General features: G+C 34.5%; 1 protein-coding gene across 1 annotated transcript in view; it reads left to right on the top strand.

Moving 5' to 3' along the window:
* The window catches only part of LOC144434231 (uncharacterized), a 111,622-nt gene that overhangs the window by 63,857 nt on the left and 25,067 nt on the right, over window positions 1-22,698 (top strand). Inside the window, exons 21-38 of the mRNA XM_078122688.1 lie at window positions 1,919-2,156; window positions 3,031-3,191; window positions 3,795-3,898; window positions 4,424-4,532; window positions 4,866-4,991; window positions 5,730-5,882; window positions 6,844-7,008; window positions 7,606-7,702; window positions 8,441-8,587; window positions 9,374-10,602; window positions 11,366-11,529; window positions 15,232-15,339; window positions 15,915-16,192; window positions 16,701-16,902; window positions 17,656-17,779; window positions 18,746-18,943; window positions 20,251-20,470; window positions 21,560-21,700. Of these exons, the coding sequence (XP_077978814.1) occupies window positions 1,919-2,156; window positions 3,031-3,191; window positions 3,795-3,898; window positions 4,424-4,532; window positions 4,866-4,991; window positions 5,730-5,882; window positions 6,844-7,008; window positions 7,606-7,702; window positions 8,441-8,587; window positions 9,374-10,602; window positions 11,366-11,529; window positions 15,232-15,339; window positions 15,915-16,192; window positions 16,701-16,902; window positions 17,656-17,779; window positions 18,746-18,943; window positions 20,251-20,470; window positions 21,560-21,700 (3,964 nt within the window). The remainder of the gene's footprint in view (window positions 1-1,918; window positions 2,157-3,030; window positions 3,192-3,794; window positions 3,899-4,423; window positions 4,533-4,865; window positions 4,992-5,729; window positions 5,883-6,843; window positions 7,009-7,605; window positions 7,703-8,440; window positions 8,588-9,373; window positions 10,603-11,365; window positions 11,530-15,231; window positions 15,340-15,914; window positions 16,193-16,700; window positions 16,903-17,655; window positions 17,780-18,745; window positions 18,944-20,250; window positions 20,471-21,559; window positions 21,701-22,698) is intronic.

The following is a 22,698-nucleotide window of genomic DNA, read 5'->3' as shown; positions in this document are numbered from 1 at the left end:
CCTTCTGGCATTGCTAGAACAGCCTAAGTATGGCTTCCTCAGTATTTTTTGATATGTATAAAAAATAATGTCATCAGATTGTTTATATGCTATATCTTAATACCAGGTTGAGTTTAGTCAATGGCAAGTGATAGTTAAGTATGCTTTGACAGTAAGTAGAATACTATGAGTGACTTTTAAATACTAGTACTTAGCATGAATCTCGCCCAAAAATGTATAAGCCCAGCTTGTTCATCTTAATACTGCCCTTGATTTATTAGTACTGTGCATAGATTGAAGCAGATTAAAATATAACAAAAATATCGATTTGAGAATAGATTGATGATAGTTTTGTTCAATAACAGAGTTTTACAGAAAAAGAAAAAAAGACACAAATGATGTCCTCATGATAGATTTTTTTCAAGGGAAAACAAACATAACATATGAGTTTTGCAGTTCATTAGGTTTCTATTTTGAGTTGACTTTTAGATTGTGTGAGTAAAAGTTCATAGAAAAAAGACACAAGTGACATCCTCGTACAAATATTGTCCGACTTTCATATTAGCAAACATGACTTGCGACTTTTGTAGTTGGCAGAGTTTCTATTTTGAGTTGATTTTAGATTTTGTGATTCAAATTGGTAGAAAATAGACAAAAGCGATGTCTTCATATACAAAAGTAGATATTTTTTTAGACTTTCAGATGAGCAAACATGACGTGACATTTGTAGTTGACAAAGTTTCTATTCTGAGTTGAATTAGAATCATGATTAAAGTTCGTAGAAAAAATTAGACACAAGTAATGTCCTCATATATAGATATTTTTAGACTTTCAAATGAGCAAACATGACTTTTGACGTTCACAATGTTTCTATTTTGAGTCCATTTTGTGATTAAAGTGCATTGAAAAAAACCCCCGCAAATGACATCCTGATAATAGATTTTTCCAAGGCCGTGCAATCATGTAGCTTACATCTCTTGCATACCTGTGAAATCCAGCCATAATCCAAATCTTTGGACAATGATTAAACTGCAAGTGATATCATAATAGGTGTTATATAGATGAACAATTACGTTTGCTTATTATATATGACTTGTGACATTTGTGATTTACTGAAAGTTTCTATTTTGATAGCTCCATGCATGACTCGTATGAGTTAATAGGAATGTGTGTGTGATGTAAGCAATGTCCTTCAGTTTGTCTGCGTTTATAAATAAGTATGTCTCACACTGTCGAATTCAATTTAGGGTTGATAATGATATATTTTGATTTCACAAATACGAAATAGATGTATAAGCATTGTTCTTTCCACAGATTTGTCTGCATAAATAACCTTGTTTCATAATTTCATATAGTTTGTTATGCAAGATGTTACAGTCTGTTGAAATGATAGTTGGAAAGACACTTGTTACAATGCTTGTGACTATATGTAATTCAACAAGCATTCAGTGACAAGTTTGCACTAACTGAAAAATGTTGGAGAAAATATTAGAAAGTTTGATTATTTAGGGATGTTTTGCCAGCTTCCTCTTTTTAATTGTTAAGTTACTGTTACAGTATGATGTATGATAAAGAACATCCTCGGAGGAATGGAGGTTGGGGGTGGAGGGCGTTGAATGAAAGTTTGACCCAAAGTTCGGAATGTTTTCTGGAAAAGTTACCCATTGGCAGCACATACTTGTATACCCCCACCCCACCCCAACCTACCCCAAGCAGCATCTTGTTGAGAACATAGTATTTAAAATCAGATTCTGAAGATTCCAAAATACCCTGAAAAAAAGAGCTATGATCCTGTGAATTGTCAACTTACACTGTTTTAAAGATAAATTACTTTGATGAAAAATCATGTTTTCAGGGTCAAAATATCTTTTATTCCTGGAAATGCCACAGTTTTTATAACCAATTGTTGACAAAATTTGTGTGTTTGATTGATGTCCAGGGTCACAATATTCTATGGTCTTGGAAAGACAGTGGAGAAGAAAGTCACAACATTATGCATGTAAATCCTCCACATCATGAGAAACCCTTCAGTCCTGTATCAGATGAGACTGCATTTAACAGTGGACCACCAATTCCTAACAATAGTTTTATCTATACGTTTGATGAACCTGGTTCTTACTATGTGACATCACAAGGTAACCCAGGTATTATAGGCATGGTCAATGTACTAGACAAAGGTAAGATAAACATCATTTTGTTTATTCTATTTGTGGCTTTTACAACCCATAGCACCAATGTAAAGCTTTTTCTGTATGTACCACAATTGTTTATAGCATCTGCATCAAGTGTAAAAGTATACTGTTTCATTTGCTAATACAACCCATAACACCAAAGTAAAGCATTTTCTGTATGTACCACAATCATTTATAACCATATAAAGTGTAAAGTATACTGTTTCATTTGCTAATTGACCACATTAGAAAGGCCACATGCTGGGCTTAAAAATAAACCAATTGAAATAGTATACTTTTGCACTTGATATGAATGCTATAAATGAGTGTAGTACATAGAGAAAGTGCTTTACTTCAGTGTTACTCATTGTAATATGAATGTTATAAACGAATGTAGCACATAGAGAAAGTGCTTTACTTCAGTGTTAAATTGTTAATTGTTATTATTAAATTCAAATTATTGAAGAATGGTTGAATCACAGGTGATTTTGAGCAGTTTTAAATTTTGCATACTATTAGTACTTCTCTACTACTTTTAGTGACCAAGTTGACAGTAATCTTAAGATGCATGAATGTTGTTTTTTCTCTATGTGCAAGGTTATCAGTAGTTCAGAACTTGAATTGTGCATGTATGTGTATCTATGTACATGTATGTATGTGTGTATATATATATATATATGTGTGTGTGTGTGTGTGTGTGTGTGTGTGTGTGCATTTGTTATGACACAGTATGTGTGAAAAAGTACATTTCAACATCCCTTTTGTCCATGCTTTGAACTGATAAAGTCAAGTTTTTACTCTGAGCTATAGAGGGCGCTGTTTACTCAAACTGTGTTTTTAATACATCATAAATGATGCTTTCCCTGTTTCCTTTCTGTAGATCAGTTCAAGTTGACAGCTATGCCAGTGATTACATCTGAGAACAATGGTGGTCCTGTACAAAAATGGCATGTTGTAAACCTACAATGTAATACAGAAAACAGTACAATATTTTATACGTTAGATGGTTCAAATCCAGAGTATCATGGTCCGTCCACAAAGGTAAGACAAAACTATACAGGATTGCTGCAATGAATTTCAAGTGTGATATTCATTTTAGACAAGTTTTAGACATAGTTTATCAAATACGCATCTGATTAGTTCTTCCTTTGAAGTCATAAACAGTGTACATCACCTTGTATAGACATATCAATTTTATGTTTAGTGTATTATGTAGACTCAAAATGTTCAGTGACATACAAATCAGAAAATTATATTTAGCATTTATTTTTGTACATTTTTTTGTGTTATTTTGCTTATGCTGTTTTCTTGATATGTTGTTGTCATGTTGTTGTTGTTGTTGTTGTTGTTGTTGTTGTTGTTGTTGTTGTATTAAGTCACTTACAAATTGTTCACAACACTTTTTTGTACATTGTTTTGTTGATACTGCTGTGGTTGTCATCATCATCATCATCATCATCATCATCACCACCACCATCTTGTTGTTTTTGTTGTTGTTGTTGTTGTTGTTGTTGTTATTGTTGTTGCTGCTGCTGCTGTTGTTGTTGTTGTTGTTGTTGTTGTTGGGTTTTTTTTGTATTCAAGTCACCTGCAAGTTGTTCACAACACAAGAGCCATTATTCCCTATTCAAACTCTTGTCACAGATTTATAAACCAAAGGGAATAGTTCTCCGAGACTCAGGTTTACAAGTTATCCGAGCCATGGCAACAAGTGAAGAAGCTCTCAACAGTAAAATATTTACATCAAAGTAAGTCAATGTAATCTACTTGAATGTGTAAATGCTTCAATGCCTGCTTAAAAGTCTAGTATCTGAAAGAGAAAAGTCAAAAGAACTCAGTGAATGAAGAATTAGTTTAGCCACACACCATTATGAAGTCATCGCAAGAGAGGAAAGTTGAAATGAAACTGAAAATTCTAACCAATAAAACTTACTATGGCAGGATTGTTCAATTGCAGGTTCTTGTATTAGTGTTATCTTATCAGTGAGGCTTTATGGATTGCATCAGATTATTATCTTGTTCTGGGCCAAATTTTTCTGTAGTTCTGCCAAAGAACTGTTTTTTTCACACCAAAATTTTAATTTTAATCTAAACTGGACCTTTCAAGCTTTTTTAGTCAATGAAACTTTGTCTATTAAATTTATTTATGTTTTGTGAGTGAGATACAATCATGTTTGTAAAGTGAAACAAAACATAAACTAAATTCTGGGTACTGGATATGTCAGTGCTTTCTAGTTCTGTCAGTGTATCATTACTATTTTTGTTTTTTCCAGGAGATTTTGGGTGCTTGAAGGAGAAGATCAGAGTGAGCCTGAGGCAGCTATGATTTCTTCGGAAGAGAATTCTGATGATGAAAATCAGGAGCTATGTGATACAACAGCTGTGAGTTTGATACTTACATATGTTTGATATTTCTCATGACATCATACTATCTGTCCCTGAAGTATAAACAAGCTGTCTGTAACTTTAGGGAAGAATAAAATGGTCTTAAGTTAAACACATCAGAGCAACTGTTACTCTATATGTAAGATGTAGTAATAGTAATACAACAGATAACTACAGAGGAACAGGTTGCACTACCAATTTAATTGCCACACGCCGATTTGTCTCTTGAATAAATGCATCAAAAATGAATATTTTAGTGGGCACTCACACTAAATGAATATTACAGATCTACATAAACTATCAGCTTTGGTTGTTGTTGTTGTTTTACAGACCATTAAATGGCATTGGTGGAACTGTGTTCCTGAAATCCAAGGCTGGTTTGTAGAACCTGGCTGTGTGGAAATCTACTGGGAATTACCAGAAGAAGATTACCGGCCACAAATCAAAACTTACCAGGTAAATAACAAAACATTATCATACATGTATATATAGCGTCATGTACCTGTGTATTAAACATACCAGAACAAAACTTGTTTCCATTGTGGAAGTACAATTTCCAGTATTACAACACCGAAACTTTTTTTGTAAAAATATTGAATTTGACATGCTTTTCATTACCAATCATATCTCTGTGAGTGAATTCCCTGTGAAAGTCACTGGGAAAAAGAAAGAAGAAAAAACCCCACAAACTTTGAACACAAACAAACAAACAAAAACTCCCTGGTTCTATCAATTGCTGCTCATTAATGTTGAGTATGTCTTTCTGGGTTTGTTTTACTCCCATTGCCATTCATAAATGTTAGTTATGTCTTCATCTTGTAAAAAAATAAAAATCTTGGCTTTGTTTTGTACTTTACTATTTCAGTGTTTTTAGACTATAAGATACATGTATTCGTTGAAACTTTTACTTTGAATGGCTCACATCATGTCCTTCCAAAGTTGTGTGCTTATGCTGAAACAAGTTAACAACTAATTTCCTTAAATAAGTTAAAACATGCATTTGGTCCATACAGATTGTCATATCCTGCATTTCTCAGGACATACAATAGTGATCCTACTGCTTTGTTGTTCAAAATTTCTATAATAGAATTTAGCAGTTTCACAGACACAACAAAAAAATGTTACTGCCATATTAATACAGGTTACAGGTTAGGCATTGATTTTTTTGTCAACTCCATTATTTTTCTGGTACAGGTGTATGTAAACAATGTATGCTATTGTGAAGCATTACCCAAGGACTGTCACAGTATATGTGTTATAGGACTAGCTGGCCATACCGATTACATCGTCAAAATTGTGGCCTTGCCCAAAGAAGCTCAGTTCCTACCCCAGGAATCCAATAAACTGGTAAGTATACATGTCATATCATACTCTCTATGTCATGTGACTAGCTGAAATCAATATTGTACTTAGCCATGCAGAATGAATCTGCTCGGTTCCCCTACCTCAGGAATCTGATGCACTTACTAATCATGCAACCACTTGTAGCTTACATGGGGCTGATCAGTTTAGCTCAATATACTACAATGTTGTAGATTTACATGAAAAACATCAATCAGAGTATATTAAAGTCTGAGTGAAGTTTTTTGTTCTAAATCAACAACATGTTGTTTAGATAACCACTGGTTTACTTGTAGGTAATCAACCCAATGTTTATGATAGATCATTAGATTTGATGACACTGTTTCTACACAGAGAGATAAAAGAAAGTTAGTATTGATTTTGATTAAACAAATATTTAAAAAAATTGGCAGTACATAAAAACTACAGAGTAATGATTTTGCGATGAATACATACTCATTAGAAAGAAGGTAATTTACACTAGAATGCATAAACCAAATCCACTATAAAACCAATGGCTATAGTTTTATATTTCTGTACTGTCTAGACTCATGTTTTTGATGCTTATGTGATACTGAAAAGGAAATCAATGTGTGTGTAGTCAAGGATCAGTTTCAGGGCTCATTTGTTGCTGTGAGTGTAGCCATAATGTGTATTGCGCCCTCATTATCTGCATATTTGGTGCTTTTGTTTTTATGTACGTGGCTTTGCATCCATGTGAAAGGTGGCTGCCTATACTTTGCTGCAGTCCCACCTTAGTGACCAAACTACACATAAAACATGATACTGGAAGAATTGGACTATTATCAATAAAATTGTGGTTGGTTTCTCTCTCACAAGCAAAGCTTTCAGTTTCAGTAGAGACCCTGGAGAGAATTCCACTACAAGATATATGATTACAGCTACTGTGTCTTTCAACAGTCCTTTGTGACGATGGTTTGTGATTTCATACTTCACTTTTTTACAGAGAGTTCATGTCCCAGGATTGATAGATGATGCTGGACCATTGATTTCATCTGAGATACAAGATGATGAAGACATCATGGCCATAGTATGGATGCCTATACTAGAGAAAGATGCAGCCATTACTGGATACAGACTCTATGTCAATGACCAGAAATGTGGGGATGAGGTCTGTTACTGTCTGTTCATTTCTGTGTATTATATGGTACATGTAGTTAAACAAGTATTCACGTATTGAAAAATATGGGAAAACAATAATTTGGTTTGACATTGTCACAGAAACTATACATGCAGCTCTTACTAACACTATTTGTTGACGAATATAGTGTACTTCATAGGGTATTCTTTTCTTCTAGTATCATTAGAGTCACAGATTGAGATACTCATAGATTAGACATCATAAAAATTACAGAAGATGGACACTTTAAGACATTAAGTGTGTAGTATTTGTGTCGTCACTTCACTGACCATGATATGCAAAAGCCTTGATCCTTGATATAGAAATATCTAAAAACTGTACAAAATATATGAAAATAAGTTTTAACAAATGCAAAATTTGTCTCCAAAGTCTCAAAAATGAGATTCTCTCACTTGTGAGAATACATCACAGTCAAATATGTCCTCATTGACAAGCTTGTTTTATATTGGTTTGAATGACTTACATTGTTGAAAGCTATACCAGAACCAACAAGAATGTCTATACACAAACAAAGTTTGTGTACTTTGCCCCTTCACTCTGCAATTTGTTTCCTTTCTTTGATCGTAGGTGGTCCCAGATGAAGGTAGCAACAAATGTAAAGTTTTAATCCAGGGTTGTGATGTGAATACACCATACCGAGTACAAGTACTGGCAGTCCCTAAAGGTACAGTCTGATCAACTGACAATGAATACCACTCTTTAGGTTATGAGTCGCTCGCCTGAATTGTCTTCCCAACTGGACACGTAGTTTTGCAATTTTTGCTTTGTATTAAAAGCTTGTTGCATGCTGTCTTGCCCCTGGATCCAAAGACAGTTGTTGTGTTTGTTTAGGTAGATGTCATAGAAACCATTGACTACTCGTGACCAAATGTACATCATTCAGAGATCATGCATGACACATAGCACATCAAATTTGAATAATGTCATTATTCAAATTTGATGTTGTATGATTTGAATTTTATGTACTGATACCAGGTGTACATTGATTATTTCCATATTGCAGTCATGTTCAAAAAGCATCACAAGGAGGGGCACCCTACCTGAGGAAAACAAGGTGGCTGAAACAACTCCCGAGTTCCTAAAATCCTAAAATCTGATACATAGTTATGAGAATTTTTGGCTGGTTGAAAATGGAACCAAGTTTTACTGTGAAATGAGGAATTCTTTCAAAGGAAATTATAGAACTTAACACTTCTGGTCCTAAAGCTACCTTGAACAGCACTCCTAGTGGCCAAATTACAATGTATGTAATCTTTTGTTTTTCTGACGAAACGGCATGTGATGTTGATGACAATCTACATACCTATTCAAATGACAAGTACAGATCCAAACCAATTAGTGTACACATTCTTTATATTCAGATGTACAAACTGAGATCATGATTTGTGTTTTGTTTCCACAGAGAACAAAGATGTGTTAGTGTCCAATGAACTGCTTGTCATACTGCCCCAAACTACAGCTCATATCATCCTACCACCAGGAAGAAGTTTGTCAGAAGAGGAGTTACAAGGCTATATCACAGTTAGTAGAGGATCTGGTAAACCACCAGGTAAGGCTTATCTAATAAAACACAGTCTGTAATGTGGCAAACAAGAGTTACTGTAGAGTTCTAAAAAAAATTTAACCAATACACACAACCTAATTTGATACAAGCTGAGAGCTTTCAACTGCAAACTGTCAGTCTTCTTCACTCTATGATAGAGGGCGCTGTTTATGATCACATCGCTGTGTATTGGTTAAAATTTTAGTACTCCTGAGTCTACCACAGCAGTTGAATTTGCAAAGAGTACTTGTATTAAACTGTATTTTTGCTAGATAGACTGAAATGTTCTGAGGATACTGTAGTTCATATGTGCTTCTGTATTGTGAAGAAAAAATGATAGATTGGAAATGACATGTTTAGGACATAGATGTTTCATTAAAAGTCTAAAACTTTGGATTTTTTACCAAAATGACTCTCACCTTACACTACAGATATTCCATGTACACATTTCAATAGGGGATATAAGAAATTTCATGAGTTATGTTCATTCTTGACATGTTTTCCATTTTTCTTTCCATGTACGTATGCAAATCATTATTCTTTTTGTCTTGCTTTAGTTGTTTGTACATGTATTTTGGATCGATGGCCTCTAAATGCGAAATAAACTTCATTTCATAAAAGAAATTTGGAAAAAAGTATAATTTACAAAAATGTGAACATAGTATGATTGTTATCATTATGCATAACTGGTGATAAAGGAACTCATGTTTTGCTTTGCCATTTACTCTCTTTGCTCTTGAATCAGGTCATGTTCTCTTTTCCTTTCTCTCTGTCTCACTATTTCCATTGTAGGTCCAAAGCAAGAGTTACTACCCAGTACAGAGTTAGCAATGGATCTAGATATTGAAAAGTCGAATACACACACAGAGACGATACTAACCCAAGCCAATATCCACCTTGAAGAGCAAACAGAAAGTCAGGTAAAGGAGCATGCCGTGTGCGGTGCTAGTCAAGAGAATGTCAATGTTTTGCCTGATGATACTAACGACCTTGTCACATTTAATAAAACTACTGATGTTGATGCTGTGCCTGATGCTGAACAATCTGTGTGGAAAGCTTCCAGTTGTGAATCTAACGCCAGTTCAGAGCATGAAGGGGGTGTTTTAGAACAGGAAAAACATCAGAATGATGAAAGTCATGATGAGCAAATTGAGGACACTGGGCATGAGCAGACTAGCTCAGACAAGGAGAGTGATCATGTTATCTTAGACAAGGAAAGTGATCATGTTGTCTCTGACAAGGAGAGTGATCACATGTCAAACAAAGAAAATGATCACGTTGTCTCAGATCAGGAAAGAAATGATACTGTCTCAGATGAGGAAAAGAACCTTGTTGTCCAAGACAAGGAGCCTGAGCAAATCGTCTCGGACAAGGAATCTGAGAAAGTTGTCTCAGACCAGGAAAATTGCAGTGAGACAGAAAACGCTGCAGAGCCTCATCCTTCTCCTAGCCTTGATCATCCTATGGAAAAACCAGAGAATGATTTACAGGAAGAATTAGAGGACAATGTTGATGAGAAGTCATCAAAGAAAAGTGTCGCCAAAGAAGACCACGACGTTGATACCAGTGACTTTGAGATTAGCAGTGATAGTGATGGCACTGTTAGTAGTGTTAGTTTTAGTATTAGTAGTTCAGATCAGATGCATGTTGATAGCATTAAGAGTGATGCAATGCATGACAATAATATCTGTGCTCGTAATGTGGAGGAGGGTGGTGACATTGATGTGGGGGCAAATAATGAGGAGGAGGAGGAACATGACTATCGTGATGGTGGTGGTGGTGATAATGGTGATGTCTTGTTCAATGTAATGCATGACAAAGGTTTGGTGCATGCTGGTAGTGATGATGATGATGATGATAATGATGAGATGGAAGGCAGGGAAAGGGGGAATTCCATTGACGGAGACCTCAATACCTCTGCTCAGGAGAAAGAGAAAAAGAAGAAAAAGAAAAAGAAGAAGAAGAAAAGGAAAGCAGAAAGAGCAATAGATGCAGTTGCCAAGGCTCAGAAACAGATACAAGTAAGTATTAGTAAGATGATAGTCAAATTTACAAACTGAATACAAGAAAGTGTGTAAGGAGGGTAGAGGCAAAAATTAGCAGATTTCTAGTCACAGTAATATGCAATTGTGTTATTAGTTGTTACTCCAGGTTTCAAAGCAAGTTTTTCTTCCGTTGTAAAATTGAATATCTGCTAAGTATCAGCAAATGGGACTAGTTGTGTGTGTGTGTGTGTGTGTGTGTGTGTGTGTGTGTGTGTGTGTGTGTGTGTGTGTGTGTGTGTGTGTGTGTGTGTGCTTATAAATAGATTACCGTATTTGACTAATAATTTATTGAAATATTACAAAGTAACAGAACATTACTTATGGTATATGGTAGGTATGCAACATTGACCACACTCACATTCATTTATATGGTAGTTGTATGACATGTCATACTCAGCATCATGTAACTGTTCTGCTACTCTGTCACCAAAGATTAAAGTTACAAATTGTCCAATACTTTTAAGTTTCTTTTTCACCAACTTCCACGTCTTAATTCCGTTTATTGTAAATGTCGAATGTGTCACATGGTGTCCAACTTCAAAAGTGACATGTCGACCCTTACATATTTCTTTGCTAAATAGAAATATCACGATATCATAATTTAGGTTAAACATTAGGTTACTATAATTATACTCTTCTGTAAAGTTTGGATAGTCTCACAGAAATCCGTATAGACAAAATGACTAACAGTGCTATGGTTAAATCAGAAATATATCATTTTTGTTGTACTGTGTGACAGGAGCTTCCAGTACCCAGATGTGTGGAGTGTAGGAGTAATGCCATTACACCAGAGATTACTGTAGACTGGCAGAGTGATAAGTCTAGAAGTAAAACTTATATCTTCCAACATTACCTAGTATGTATTATCGGTACTAAGTATGGTGATGTACAGAGCCATAATAGGTAAGTGTATTTACTCAATTTGTGATTCATGTTTGTATGTATAACATACTCACTTTGTGATTCATGTTTGTATGTATAACATACACACTTTGTGATTCATGTTTGTATGTATAACATACTCACTTTGTGATTCATGTTTGTATGTATAACATACACACTAAGACTTTGTGATTCATGTTTGTATGTATAACATACACACTTTGTGATTCATGTTTGTATGTATAACATACACACTTTGTGATTCATGTTTGTATGTATAACATACTCACTTTGTGATTCATGTTTGTATGTATAACATACACACTTTGTGATTCATGTTGTATGTATAACATACACACTTTGTGATTCATGTTTGTATGTATAACATACTCACTTTGTGATTCATGTTTGTATGTATAACATACACACTTTGTGATTCATGTTTGTATGTATAACATACACACTTTGTGATTCATGTTTGTATGTATAACATACACAATTTGTGATTCATGTTTGTATGTATAACATACACACTTTGTGATTCATGTTGTATGTATAACATACACACTTTGTGATTTATGTTTGTATGTATAACATACTCACTTTGTGATTCATGTTTGTATGTATAACATACACACTTTGTGATTCATGTTGTATGTATAACATACACACTTTGTGATTCATCTTTGTATGTATAACATACTCACTTTGTGATTCATGTTTGTATGTATAACATACACACTTTGTGATTCATGTTTGTATGTATAACATACACACTTTGTGATTCATGTTTGTATGTATAACATACACGTGTGAAACACCAAACAATTCCTGAATGGTGGAGTGATGATATTGAATTAGCAATCAAAATTAGAAATAAATATAAAGTAAACAAGTCATTCGAATTATACAAAACATGGAGAAACAAAGTCACAAACTTAATAAGAACAGCAAAACGTGAATTTTACAATAATGTGTTAAATAAAGGTACCACGGATTTTTGGAAATTTTTTAAGCAATTGATTCCAACTTCCAATTGTAAAAACCCCACTTTTTTAACAAGTCAAGGTAATGAAATTTCAGAAGTACAAGAAATGGCCAATGTGTTCAACAATTTTTTCACAAATGTAGCTTCTGAGTATATCAAACAAACAGATAACAACAATGATGACATTATTAATAAATTGAAGCACTTTGTTTCATGTAATCTCCCAAACGATAACAAATTTGCAATCCCTTTGCTCCAAGAAGCCGAAGTTACAAAATTTCTCAGGAGTATTGATTGCAAAAAGTCAACAGGTCTAGATGGCATTAGTCCTCGCTTTTTGAAGATTGGTGCAACTCAAATAACATATAGTCTCACTGCAATTTTCAATCATGCAATTTCCTCTGGGACATTTCCTGTTCAGTGGAAATCTGCAAAAGTGACACCATTGTATAAAAAAGGTGCAAGAGATATTGTATCAAATTACAGACCTATTTCCGTATTGCCTGTCTTATCCAAAATTTTAGAAAGACATGTTCACACTCACTTCTATAACTTTTTGTGCACTTTCAAGTTATTGTCAAACAAACAATCAGGCTTTCGCAAGTTTCACTCATGTCAATCAGCATTAACAAATATCACTAACTCATGGTACCAAGAAATCGATAAGGGAAATCTCATAGGCGTCCTACTTGTTGATTTCAGAAAGGCTTTTGATCTTGTTGATCACAATATCTTACTACAAAAACTTAGAATTTATGGATGCTCAGAAAATACTATGTTGTTTTTCACATCATATTTGGAGGAAAGAAACCAGATGGTTTCATTCAATGGGGCATTTAGTAATTCTTGTCAAGTCTCTGTGGGTGTACCACAGGGATCTATCTTAGGCCCCTTATTCTTTCTCCTTTTCATCAATGATCTTCCTTTATTTACAAATACATCTGATCTTTACATGTATGCAGATGACACAGCTGCACAGGTCGCCAGTACTAATTTGAAAGAAATTGAGAATAAGCTTAATCAAGACATGCATCACATCTCGCACTGGTGTAACCTTAATAACATGTGTATCAATTCACAGAAAACAAAAGCAATGATCCTTGGAACTTCTCAAAGAAAAGCCAGAATTGATGTATCAATTAATGTCTTATGTAATGGAGATCTACTGGAGTGTGTTACACATGATAAGTTGTTGGGTATAATCATTGATGATACCTTAAGCTGGGAAAAACAAGTCAGCTCTGTATGTAAAAGTATCGCTTTTAAGTTAATTCAACTCAGACGTATTCGCCCCTTTCTAACTAAAAGGGCCATGATGACTTTTTATAATTGTTTTATTCTACCCCATTTTGATTACTGTTCCAACATATGGGGTCACTGTTCCATCAAACTTTTAGTGCGCATTGAGCGACTCCAGAAAGCTGTCGCAAGAGTTCTTTTAGATTGTGATTATAACACTTCTAGTGATGTTTTATTCCGTACATTGCATTGGACACCATTCCGAAAACGGGTTTTATATAATGAGTCAATTTTAATGTATAAAGTACAAAACAATTTAGCACCGGATTATTTGAATGTTTTTAAAAGGATACACAATGTTCATAGTCGGAATACTAGATCTGCTGCCAGGGAAGATTTATACATTCCAAAACATAGAACCGAGTTTTTTAAGAAAAGTTTTACCTACAGTGGTGTAAAAATATGGAACAGTTTACCACTTGACTTAAAATCATGTCCCTCACTGCAGGCTTTTAAAAGCAAATGTAAATATCATTTTTCAATTTCAAGTGATTCATAATTTCAGTAGTGTATTGTTGATGTTCGTCTATTTTGTTATTGTACCCATTATATTTTTGCTTGTTTTGTCCTCATTTGATGTGTGCAGTATTTAATGTATATATTGTATATATTTTAATGTTTTTCTCGACACTGTGTGAGAAGAGCCACTGGCTCAACAGTCTATCGAGATTAAATAAAGTCTAATAATAATAATACACACTTTGTGATTCATGTTTGTATGTATAACATACTCACTTTGTGATTCATGTTTGTATGTATAACATACTTTGTGATTTATGTTTGTATGAATAACATACTTTGTGATTCATGTTTGTATGAATAACATACTTTGTGATTCATGTTTGAATGTATAACATACTTTGTGATTCATGTTTGAATGTATAACATACTCACTTTGTGATTCATGTTTGTATGTATAATGTGGCTTTAATGATTGGATATTATTTACCAATATCTTCTTTGTTCAGCAAAGGAAAGTATGAGTGACGTAATGGGTCCTTGTCACTACAAGTCAACATACAAAACTCATATTTTCATGTTGGGATGTATATTCTCACTTGTACTTTCATGTTGAATGAAGATAATTTTTGGGAATGATATTATAATACCATTGTAAACATAATTATGTGAAAAATCATAGAAAGTAATAGCAACTTCAAACATTTTGACTTGTACTTCAAGCACTGCCAAACAAATGGTGTAGACAGATATTGTCATGACATACAGCAACCAGGGTATAAATCCTATATTTCTTTGTTTGAACACCTGTAACTTGGTGTGAGTTTGTATTTAATATTAAGACTTTGGTTTATCCGTAAGTGTCAGACAGCAGGTAAAAAGTGCCTTTTTATGATGCTTTGAAAAAAAACCTGGTGATTAGGACAAGTTGAAATAATGTGATTTATGACATTTAATACTTGTTTTGTACTCTATAGTTTTGAGAAGACTGATTTGGATGGGAAGACTTATTACCAACATTGCTGGACAGTGAAGGAAGACACTCAGTTGAAGATATCAGGGCTTGCGGAATCTATACAATACAGGTAAATATACTCATGTTGTGACTTTCATTTTAGTACATGCAAAGCCCAGAATAGTAGTACGCTCAAAGCCCCTGGCCGCAGAGTAGTGTACTCAAAGCTAGCCCAGAATACATTTACTATACTTTACTTTGTCATCTCTTGCCATAGACAACTTGCTGATCTGATGCCAGTTTGTATCAAATATTTTGAAATTGATAGTCAACAGGTACATTTGTATGTAAGAAGTCCTTTGGCAAGATTCAAACAAATGTAAGCTATGCCCCAGTCATCCAGCCATGTATATGGCTGTATGGGGACCTGTCAGGACAGAGATTGTTATGTGAAGGATTTCATGCATGGATGTATACTGCCCAGGGTGTTGAGGAAGTGGAAGAATAGAGGGTCGTATCTTTGTGCCAGTGTAATAACAGCACTTTCAGCATAATGTTACAACAGTAGCAAGCCAACTATGGTGTTTGCTTTGTAAATATAGGCATCGTTTATGTCTTCACAAACAACTGATGTGTAGGAATGTATTACTAAGTATATAAAGAGTATTTCATCATCTCAATATCATTTTATTTTCACTCCCCTAGAGTATTTGTATCATCAGTGTATTCCCACAAGAAACGATCTGAGGAAACAGTTGAACTGAAATCAGAGGAAGTGACCTGTGTGAGTGGTGGCAGACCGGCACCACCTGTCTTGACTGTTAGTGATATCAGCTTACAACAAGTCTGTCTCAGCTGGGAACCAGGTTTATGTCATCCAGATATCATTACTACAGGCTACTTGGTGTATATCAATGGCAAAGTATTAGGGGAACAGCTTTCTGCTGATACAACAGCATCTCAAATACAGGATATTGAGATAGGTATGAAATTTACAGTAATTAGCCTTGAGTTCACAAAGTTCATTTGAATGGTTGTCATGATCAAGTTGTCTTAATTACTGTCTTCACTGTTATCAGAGAGCGCAGGTCTTTTGGAAATTGTTACTTTTAGTTACATTACTTTTTTCGTAAAGATACTTGAATGGTGTTGATGAAGTCTGACTGTGTCAGTAGTAATTCAGTACAAAAAACTGCTTGAATCTTCAACTATGTATCTGAGTGGGCTTTTTCAAGAAGTTTGAACTGAGTTTATTAAGTATAGTTGTTAAACTGATTCAGCGATAATGTTACTCTTGTAAACCCTTTTAATTATCAATTTGCAGGATCCTTCAAACTGTACAGCAGTCCTGAACTTTACTTCCTCCTGTAAACTTGCACTGTATAATAAAGTGATCAACTGATTCTCTCAAACAAAATAAGGGTAGAGGGGGTGGTATTGAACTTTCTATGTAACTGTTTAAGTATCTACTTGTCTGTTTCCATTTACTAGGTTCACAGCACCATGTGTATGTGGAATCTGTGACTGATATGAAAGTTGGTAACAGTGATTCATCAAATGTAATCACTATCATCGCACCTGAACCACAAGAGCCACCTAACATTACAAGTCTTCCATCTGTCAAGAATCATTCTGCTCTAGTTGCCTGGGAGAAACCTAGAGGTCCTGACTCAAAACTCATTGCTGCATACAGGTAAGAATAAAGAAGTTGTCTGTTCTCGCTACCTTGGTGATCTAGACATTCTGATTTTCATCTTATAATGCTCTATATACCTGGGGTATTAGTAAGAGATGTTACAGTGTGTATAAGAGATTGGGCAATACACAAACATGTCAATTAAAGTGACTATATGAATGACAAATTGTTATATTTTATATTTTGAATTTTTAAGACAACTCTCATATTTTCTACATGAAAAAATAATGTGAGACAAAAAAAAAATAATGTGACACAAAAAAAATAATGTGACACAACATATACAAAGTCCATGTTTGTAAATCAATAAATTGCAACAGTTAAAAAAAGTGTAAAAAGTTTGTTATTGTATAAACACGATAACAAACTTTTTGCTCATTTAGTAGTTTTTTGCAATTTAATCTGTTACAAACAGGGAATTGGTGCATGTTGTTTCACATCATTTTTTCCAGTAGAAAACATAATAGAATTGTTTTTATAATTAAAAAGCCACAATAAATACCCCATTTGTCATCCATATGACCACTTTAATCTGTAGATCATAAAGTTATCACTTGATTATATGTATCACATTGCCACCCTGTGTATAGGTAGTTCATTGTAATATCAAAATCATGTACTGTACCTGTACCTACCTACCCACCTATTGACATGCCATTATGATACAAAAATGTAGAGTTTGTCAATATTTTGATCTTAGTAAAGAAAACCTTTTTTACAACATTTTTTTTTCTCTGTGATATTTGCTAGGATATATGTTGATGGTAAAGAGAATGGTGAACTGGATGTGAAGAAAGCAGAAAGTGGAGGCAAATTTTATCAATATTACATAACAGATTTACAACCTAGTGTGTCTTATGATATCACTGTCAGGGTAAGTTTACTGTAGAACTTGATTGGGTTGAATCAAATCAAACTATCCTGTAATGAATGCAGAGAATCAAAACACAAGCATTCACTTGTATAAGAAGTGGTATCTGGTCTGTTTATATCCATTTTGATCATGGCATCACCTGATACAATACAAATTTTGCAAGTTGTGACCAAATACATCTTCTACCAGTTAAACACCTAGCCATTAAAGGGGACTACCACTCCAGGATACAAAGTCATTTTTGTAAACTATGGGTTCTTGAGAGTCATCTCATGATTTCACATCACTTACTATTAATTGCAATTTCAGAAATATGAAGTTGATCTTGTGCCTTTATAGGGTATATTTGCTGTGGGACATTTCATTATGGGAGTCAACAGAAATAATATATTCAAGTTGCACAATGAATATTCATGAGAGATGTTTTACACTAAAGGGTATAGGCACTCAGGACTCATAGATAGCCAAGCAAAAATACCCTATAAATGCACAAGATCAACTTGATGCTTCTCTAATATCGCAAGTAATTGTAGGTGATGTAAAATCATGAAATGACTCTCCAGAACCCATAGTTTATCAAAATGCCTCTATTTCCCGGAGCGGTGTTCCAGTTTAAATGCAGTAACCAATTTCATGCTAATACTAAAGAGCAAATATTTCACATTACCCTCTAAACTGTAATGAAGATGTTCATACTCTCATAAACTACTAACTGTTAATATGATTAGCAATTTCCCAAATACAGTGCATGCAATTATACTTTACTTACTAGATATAAGCACTGTTATATTGAATTGCTTAGTCGTAATATAGTACATGTATTTTGTAATTGACAAAAATAGCTGATGGTAGTAGAAAGAGGAAACAGTTTAAAGTAGTGATGGTTAGACTTTGGATTGTGAGTGACAGTCAACAGACTAGTGGTAGTTAATAATTAACACATTGTGTACTAACTATTATTTGTAGACTTATACTGGTCAGAAGGAAGCAGACTTATCTACTGGTAGTGTTTATTGTGGAGTATTAGGACCTCCTTCCAATGTGCTTCCAGTTATGTGTACAGCACCACCTAGATCCCCCAGACTTAGACTAGAAGGTCTTCACAGTAATGGTATAGATGTAACATGGGAAATCCCACAACAGTATGGAGATGCTGCATTATCGGTATGAAGACATGTACATTTGTTATAGATTGCTTGTGTTCATCAATGCTTCACCTGCCTTTGATCAGTCAGTACTAGTATTAAGTATAATTCTTTAACTTCTTGGTATGCGAAGTCATGCACTTTTTAGGCTTGTATTGGTGTGTTGATCAGTACTTCAGCTGATTGTATCAGTCATGTGTAGTTCTGTTGATATGAAGTCATGTACATAATATTGTACATTTTGGTGTAGATTGCTTGTGTTGATTTATGGACAGGTCAAGTAGGAATCATTGATCCAAGTACCATGTCCTTGTTTGTTATCAACAAAAGATTGTTTATCAGAATGGCTAGTATACTTTACCATTCCGGTTGAAGTGCTTGTATCAGAAATTGCTTTAACTGAAGTCTGGCCAGTAATTGTTTTGTCTCTAGGCTTTCTTTTTAACTTTATTTTTTGGTTGTTTGTATAATTTAGGAATTAAAATTTCTTGAAGTTTGCAAGTAGTCCACTCTACTTTATCCATAGCAATAGACAATGGAGAAGCTTCTCCACTGTCTATACTTTACCCTGACTTTGAGTCAGAGAGGGACAAATAAATTTTCCTTGCATTTACTGCCAGATTCAAAACAACAACAAAGTTGTAGTTTTGTTTTGTTTTGATTTTACTTTTTTACTTTTAGTGTATATAAAGTTTTCATTTTAGTTTTAAGCAGACTATCAAAATAAATTTTTGTTTGCTGAATTACTCATTGTTGTTGGTAGTTACACTGGGCAGTTTCTATAGATACATGTTTCTAGTATGTGACAGAATGTCAGAGTCTAAGTGTATAATCAATTCAAATTGTTTATGAGGTTACTTCTTATCAAAGTTTCATGTCAAAAATGTCAGTGTTTTATTAAGTAGAAATGAGATTGTGGTTACTTCTTAACTTTACGTACTATGAATCAACATTTATCCAGTTAGCAAAAAGTAGCAGCACTAGCACTGTTTTGTTAGTGCTTGTCACAAAATGAGAATAAACTCAAAAGATGTTAATTCTGTGTTGACGTTTACAGTTATGAGTTAGTCTATCATCAAAACACTTTGAACTTGAAGTGTTTGTTTAACTTTATGTCAAATGAAATGTTGATCCCTTCCATGATTAAACCTCTCATTGATATGACTGATTGATAATCAGACTTCACATTTCTAAACCAATGTCTTGTCACCATGTGAGTTTTATCGATCAAATTTCCACTGTACATACAATCAATGCATTCTATTAGCTTAAATGTGTATCCAACCACTTTATGAACAATTTGGTATTGTTTTGTTTGACTTGTAGGGCTTCCAATTGGTCAAAGATGGCAAACTTTACGGCTCAATTATTTCACCAGACATCTTGTGTGCCACAATCTGTGATGTCTCGCTGGGAGACATCGTAACTTTACAACTCATAGCACTGACCAATCACCCGGTTGGTAGGCTAGAAAATGAAGAGAGTATAGCTAGTAGCAGTGACTCTGGATTTGATAATACATCGGCTACTGTACATGAAGATAAAGGTATACTACTCAAAACATCACTTGCTGACCAACCAGCTATTATTTCACTCAAACATACAGATAGATATCATGGGGAAGGTAACCACATTTATCAAAACTATTTAGCATGCTACCCTGGATGTTTCTTATAGCATGCTATATGTTGTATCTCTAGTCCATTCAGTTATTCTACACTAGGTATTGCTAGCTTGCTATCTCTAGTCCATTCAGTTATTCTGCCCTAGGTATTGCTAGCTTGCTATCTCTAGTCCATTCAGTTATTCTGCCCTAGGTATTACTAGCTTGCTGTCACTAGTCCATTCAGTTATTCTGCCCTAGGTATTGCTAGCTTGCTATCTCTAGTCCATTCAGTTATTCTGCCCTAGGTATCGCTAGCTTGCTATCTCTAGTCCATCATGTTATTCTGAATTCAATTATAGATTTGTCATGTCACCTCTTTAGTACCTCTTTCGTTGTCATCCCAACTCAGTGTTTGCATCAGACAGCATGATACAGTTTGTGTACTCAGTTGATTGTTGTCAAAGTATTTCTCTCTCAGTATCTGTATGTCTGTTTATTTTATGTTTTCCTATTGTTTGCACGTTGTTGTTGCCACTGTACTCTGACCAGATAGGTGTACGCATGTTGAAACAAATTTTCATGTTGTCTATATTCCTGCATTAAAATCTAGTCATACTATATTTTAGTTCATCAAATAAACTTATTGACAATAGAGGATACTTGACTATACCATGGCTGTTTAAATTTTCAGAAAACATTTTCATTCTCAAAAACTTCTCGCAGATGCAAGTTTGAAAATTGGTTTACCAGCAATCAGTCTTGCTATATCTAAAATTAGATTTTTATGACAAAAATTCACGTACGTGTAAAATGTAGAATTCAGGTTTTGTTGGTTTTTATCTGTCTTCACCTGTATGTGCCAACCCGGCCTTGTGTATATAATGAGCTACCTGAGCATGGCATTAGTCAACATGCAGGGATACAGTTTATTCCAAATATCATCAGTTTATTCCAAATATCATCAGGGCCAAAATTAGTTTTAAAGCCATCTCAGTGTTCACAGTCCATGCATTGTAAATTCCTTTACAGAACCACCTCTAATGGAGAAGTACTCAGCATGTAAACCGGGTCCCAGACTGTCTCTGAACTACACTGGTCTAGTACAACCACCTTCTAAAGTTTGGGCAGAAAATATCACTGGTCACTCAGCTGTTATTGCATGGTCAATAGGTAAAGATACCATCAGAATTACATTGTATGTCTGCAAGCTGTAACAAGATTATTAGTTTAAATAACTTCAAATTACATGAATTTGTCAACCATCTATTGTTCCACTGGTCAAGTTTTGTTACTGCATGGTCATATATAAAAGTTACGATGTCATTAAACTTACACGACTTGAGAGTACTTTATAGTGAGTTTAATACCTTGATCAATTCTCTTCAGGCATTCTCATACGTCAAAACACCATCAAAATTACACGACTTGTCATCAATCTAGTGTTACCTTGATCAGTTCTGTCTAAGCATCATCACAGAACATCATCAAAATTACATGACTTGCCAGTAAACTAATGTAACTTTGATGAATTCTGTCGTAACACACTGTGTCATACATCAAAACAACATCAAAATTAAATGTCAACTATCTACGGTTAATCTGATCATATTCCGGAAGACATCTGAGGTATGTTCAGAAGCCAACTTTAATCTCAGGCATTATCAGCAAACTATACATAACCATCACTAGTTTGGTCTCATGGTTGCAGTTTTTACAGCATAGTTTTTTTATGAACAAGGAAGGATAAACTATGGAGGTAGAAGGACGATGTGATATGCTACCTCAGTGGATGTGTGTGTGAGGGTATTGATTAGACTACCACAATACAATACAAAACAATAGATGAACTGTTTTGTTCCCATTGTATTCAAGGTGTTCCCATTCATAGAGTCATAGAAGGAGGATAAATTAATTAGAAGTCAAAGGGATTACCAAGTGCATAGTAACATCTAGTGTTGTGTAGGTCAGGTTACACTACACCTTGTATGCCATGGTGTTGTAGGAATAACAGTGCACAACTCGATGTAAGAATGGCTAAGATCATGAGTTTGTGTATGGAAGTCAACTACTAGTGTTGGATTACTGCAGTAGAGATCTTGTACACTGTTAGGTTCACATGTGGTATGTAAGGGGCGTCATCGAAATCAAAAGCATCGTAATTACGCGTT

Source organism: Glandiceps talaboti, chromosome 1, assembly GCF_964340395.1.
Source record: "Glandiceps talaboti chromosome 1, keGlaTala1.1, whole genome shotgun sequence".
Lineage (NCBI taxonomy): Eukaryota > Metazoa > Hemichordata > Enteropneusta > Spengelidae > Glandiceps > Glandiceps talaboti.
The sequence above is the reverse complement of the archived record's forward strand: the minus strand, read 5'-3'. Positions and strand labels throughout refer to the sequence as shown.